At 34.4% G+C, this 5517-nt stretch overlaps 1 protein-coding gene across 1 annotated transcript in view; it reads left to right on the top strand.

Annotated features, from left to right (window-relative positions):
• prkar1b (protein kinase, cAMP-dependent, regulatory, type I, beta) overlaps positions 1 to 3685 on the top strand; it is a 68997-nt gene extending 65312 nt beyond the window's left edge. The window contains exons 9-10 of the mRNA XM_016569976.1: positions 727 to 808; positions 2455 to 3685. Of these exons, the coding sequence (XP_016425462.1) occupies positions 727 to 808; positions 2455 to 2627 (255 nt within the window). The 3' untranslated portion in view covers positions 2628 to 3685. The remainder of the gene's footprint in view (positions 1 to 726; positions 809 to 2454) is intronic.
• Positions 3686 to 5517: the final 1832 nt, after the last annotated feature.

The raw sequence follows: 5517 nt of genomic DNA, 5'->3' as shown, positions 1-5517 counted from the left end.
CTATATTACTGACTTTTCTGTTTTACGTTTATTTATTGTATTTATATTTTTAATATATTTATAATAATAATAATAATAATTATTATTATTATTAATTACTATTATATTTAATTATATTTTTTTAAATTAAGCACATTTGTTTAATTTCTCTTAAATTACAGATTTTTGCCTGTTTTACTTTTATTTTTTAACATTTACACCACGTACATTATTCTTATTATTGTTTTACTCTTTTTGTATTGATTAACTGCTTTTGTGAATAGAAAAGCCTTGGCCTGTGAGCCCTCCCTCCTTTTACTGTTGTATTGTGGGTAATGCATTTGTCCTTGATGTGACAAAAGTGATAGAACATGTGTGTGTGTTTCCTTGTTTATCTTTCTAAATGAGTTTTTGCATTGCAGTGTGGGGCGCTGCATGTAGTGGAACTCTATAATTGTTGAAAAATCTCAACACTGACAGGCCCAGGTGTGTGTGTATGTATGTGTGTGTGTCAGTCTATGACGTGTGTGTGTGTGTGTGTCTTGCGAGTCCCTGAAGCAGCATGCAGAGTTGTCTAAATCCTGTACACCTGCAGGCATGTAAAGCAAAGAATCTCTCTTTCACTAATCCTTCTGACGTGTCTCAAACTCGACACCATGAGCTAGGCTTTTCTGTCTCCTTTTTCTCCTCTTTTTGTAGTTTTCCTCCTCATTAAACCTGCATCTCACTTTCTCTTTCTCCTCCCAGGGTACAGCGTCTGTTCTGCAGCGCAGGTCTGATAATGAGGAATATGTTGAAGTGGGCCGCCTGGGTCCGTCTGACTACTTCGGTGAGTGTTGTGAGGATCGCAGAGCCTGCAGCGTTGTGCCAGAGTCTTGTAAATAAGAGAACAGAAGTGCCTGAGCCAGACAGGAAGAGTAGCTTTCCTAACAGGTGGCAGTTCGTCATGTGCAGGGCTTGCAGAATGTAGATCTGTGTGCTTGTTTACCGTCAGTGCGGTTTACACTTCTGCACCACAGGCACACTGATCTTTAGCTTATCACACGACAGAGTGAATATAGTAATATTTACATTATATAGCGAGACAATGCTTTTTGTATTATGACTGTATTATTTCAAAGCGGTGTGTTTATGTTATCAGCATACAGCAGAGCCAGTGACTTTTAACAGATGACCTCTTTAAGATGAAGTGAGACATTTCTGCACCACAAGTGTCACCAAACAGAATGGCAAAAATAGTGATTGTTTTAAAGAGGTTTTCTAAACACTCCCCCATCTGCCATTGGTTGGCCAAAGAGATAGTCCCTCCTCAAACTCATACCATTGGGTTGAGTCAATGTTGCAGTGTTTGGCTGTTCAAATGGCTTAATTTATTAGTCTTTGCGTAGAAAAAATTACATTTAAAAGTACCTTTAAATGTCTGTTTAAATGTCTTTAAATACTTTGTTGTTGTCAACTTTTTTTCTTTAAAGGGTCATAATGTACACATTTGTTTCATTATATCAACTTATAAAGTTAATGTTCTTGCACAAACAGAGCAAAAACAGTCATAATAATAAAATAATATGTGTAATTTATTTATATATTTTTTACATTCATATATTATTTATAATAATGATTATTATTATTATTATTATTATTGAACTAATTACTACTAAATATTATAATATTTAATTATTTTGAAAATGTTTTGTCTTATTTATGATTTTTGCCCTGTTTTAGATAAAAAAAATTAACATTTACATCCTTTATTATAATTATTGTTTTACTTACATTTTTACAGTTTTAACATGCTTTATTTTGTGCTGATTATCTACTGTTGGTCTTTGCAACTTCGGTAAAATGACTATGATATAGGGAAGCCCTGACCTGTCAGCCTCCCTCCTTTTATTTATCCTTATACTTAACATTTAGTAAAATAACATATTATTGTATAACAATTTTTAGGTTTTAAACTAGACTTTAAAAAGGGGCATAATCTACACATTTGTGTCATTATATCCACTCAATGTTCTTGCAAAAACAGTGCAAAAACATATCTGTTTTCCCCTCTGTCTGAATTAAACTGACTGTTTTTCTACTGTACCTTTAAGACTTCTATATGTAAATAAACCTTTGCTACGATCAGCTGACATCAGTGTAGCGGCATCGTTCACACATTTATTCAATCGGGAAAGCCTGGTTACTAAGTATTGGATAGGTGTTGTTGATTATGTAAATTTAAGCAGTACCAAAACAGAGCCCTGAGGAACACCTGACCTGATGCCATAACGCATTTATGAATTATTTTGTCAACCTAGTAATAATTAATGGTCTGGATGCACTAGGATATTTTGAGTTTTGAATGTTAGAGTATGTAAAATCGATTTTATGTCAAAGGGAAAAAAGTGAAAAAATCCAAATTGATTTCTATATTATGTACCCTTTGAATCAGGTCATTAAGCTAATCTGTGTGTGTTTTATTTATTTATTCAGGTGAGATAGCGCTGCTATTGAACAGACCCCGTGCAGCCACAGTCGTGGCCAGAGGCCCGCTCAAGTGCGTGAAGCTGGACCGGCCACGTTTCGAGCGCGTCCTCGGGCCCTGCTCTGAGATTCTCAAGAGGAACATTCAGAGATATAACAGCTTCATTTCCCTCACAGTCTAACCCGACCTTTATGACATGCATCTAGACCTCCGTCAGGTTACTTGGGTGCCTGGTTGCATAAAATAGGTACTTCATCAGTTTTGCTTAAATCATTAGCTTAACTCTAGTTGAGTTGCTCTGAACAGGGCCGACAGTAAATAATAATAATAATAATAAAAAAACGATTTCTTTTATGCAGCCAAGCATTCAGTTTTTTCTGAATTTTCTTTTTCTCATGTGCACTTTGAATTGACCTATGCTGTCACAAAGCTTTATTTCTGCAGATTAAGAGAGGAAATGAGGTGCCCAAATGGACTGATATGAAACATCTTCATGTGGCATGTGTAAATGTCATATAGTACGTGATGCATGCAGACCAGAGATGCATTTTGTACACTTGCCATTCAGCATTGAACAGGAAGGTAATATTACAGATGGCACAAGTATATGAATATGTTTACATAGAGGAAAGAGTTATTTTTATCCTTTGCCATTTAGCTGTGTGTTTAGCGTGCTGTGTTTAACCTCATGTGGGTCAGATTGCTGTCTTGTTCGAGAGCTCTGACCCTCTGATGCGAAATCTGTTTATTGAAAAATGTTTTTTGCTGTTCTATAGTGATATTTTCTTCTTGGCTGTTCCATCCACCCTTAACCTTCTCTGAGTTGTGCTTCTGCAGCTGGAATTATTGGGAAGGGGTTTGTTACATTTTAAGACACGAGTTTTAATATAGGACAGCTAAAAAAGAGGTTTTCATGGGAGTCTCGCTGAAGTCTTAATGTGTTGTAAGAGTTGAATCTGTATGCTGTTGCTCTTCTTTTATTCTTTGCAATTGTATTACACACAGATGCACATCCACACACATGCTCTTACATCCTGAGGCCATGACATGTTTGGGTGAATCTCATGAAACCTGTCAAGAACATTTCCAGGTCGTATTTCACCCCGATCCCCCCAAACACACACACACACATATCATAGGCTTCATATGTGCAGTATATACTGAATGAAGCCTATTTTTGGACCATTGAGATTTGGAATAGTATTTTTTGTACTACCTTTAGTTTATGCTAATTTAAATTAATTTAAAAAACAACATTTTTACTGTGATTCAGTAAATAAAATAATACATAATTGAGAATAATGGTAATTTCAATAAATTTGTGGGAAATGAATGGGTAAAAGATTTTTTTGTTATACAGTGTTGAGAATATTGTGAAGAAATGTACACAATTGTCATTAAAATAATACAATCACAAAGCAAAAATGTCCCAAAAATGCTCTTAAAAATGTGTTTAAATTGATTTCTGAAAAAATATAATTCAATTTTGGGGTGAAATGTGACAAGTTTGTGTGTGGTTCATCAGTTTACTATAAAGTACTTATTGATGTTCCCAAATTGATCAGAAATAGTACAAAGTAAATAAAAAATTTAGAATAATCAAAACTAAAGTAAATTTGTGGGAAATAAATGGGAATAAGATTTTTTCGTATTGTGGAGATATTGTGGAGAAATGTACACAGTTGTTATGAAAATAATGCAAACAAAGCAACAATGTCCCAAAAATGGTCTTAAAAATAGGTTTACATTTAGGAAAAGTAAACTGCGCGATTCACCAGTTTACTATGAAGTACTAATGGATATGTTCAAAAATTAATCAAAAATGATCACATTTGTTCTTGGTACCTGCCTACAACAGCATTTTGGCCATTGTGTGTGTGTTCAGAACATGTACCTGTATAATTCACAGATGAGGCTGAAAAGTGCTGCAGGTTTTGAGGCAGCCATTGTTTGATTGTCGTGACTTAAGGAGAGTGTTGATTTTTTTGCAGTTCAGTTTATTTAGATGAATAAGTTGGAGGTTATTTGAGTGAATTTGGAAGGAGCGATTGTGCATGCTTTGTATCTTGGTTTTTACAAAATAAAATACATGCCCACACACACACACACACACACACACATTCTGTGACTCAAATCTTCAGGCCAATAAAGAAAAGCTTCTGAACACCATTAAATGTCTCGTCGCTGTTTAATGCATCTGTTTGTCTCTTGAAACCCCCTTTGATCTTCTCTAGATCACCTTATCATTCTTCCTTGTCTGTTTGACTCTCGTTCACCCGGATCTCTCTCTCTTTTACTCCCACTGTCAGTCAGATGTCAGCTTGTGTTGTCGGAGGAAGGGGAGGCCAGCGAGATTAAACTGGAGCTTTTGGCTTTGACACATTCCATCTGATCTTAACCACACTAAATCAGCTGGGGAATGTACTCAGGCCTGCCAGTCAACCACTTTAAACACACACACAAACAATTAATTATAAAAGCTTCAGTCTGAATCGATGACCTCTTATTTTAAGACCTACATTTTCTTTCCATTGTCACTAATTGCATTGTTACTAATGTCACTAATAATTTTTAATTATTAATAAATAATTATTTTCATTATTTTATACAGGCCTCAGAGGTATTAATTTCCTTTTTTGTCTGTTTTATTAAGAACATTTTTTTATTTTACATGTCAATTTGTATGTTTTAAGGTCATTAATGTTATATTTATTTATTTACGGTAACACTTTAGTATAGGGACCAATTCTCATTATAGTTGCATATTAGCATGCCTATTATTACCATATTGGCTGTTTATTAGTACTTATAAAGCACATATTCTGCATGACCATATTCTACATCCCCAATACCTAAACTTAACAACTACCTTACTGACTATTAATAAGCAGCAAATTAAGAGTTTTGAGGCAAAAGTCATAGTGAATGGTTGGTTTGCAAGAATTGAACCTTAAAATAAAGTGTGACCATTTTTACATATTAATCTTTTTTGCATGCTTTTAGCAATTTAATTTTCTATTTTTTGTCTTTCTTTCATTCTTCTTTGCATGTTTTGAAAGTTTGAATTTTCT

This window comes from Sinocyclocheilus rhinocerous, unplaced genomic scaffold, assembly GCF_001515625.1.
Source record: "Sinocyclocheilus rhinocerous isolate Xijiao unplaced genomic scaffold, SAMN03320098_v1.1 scaffold51, whole genome shotgun sequence".
Lineage (NCBI taxonomy): Eukaryota > Metazoa > Chordata > Actinopteri > Cypriniformes > Cyprinidae > Sinocyclocheilus > Sinocyclocheilus rhinocerous.
Note: the sequence above shows the minus strand (reverse complement) of the source record. Positions and strands in the feature narration are given on the sequence as shown.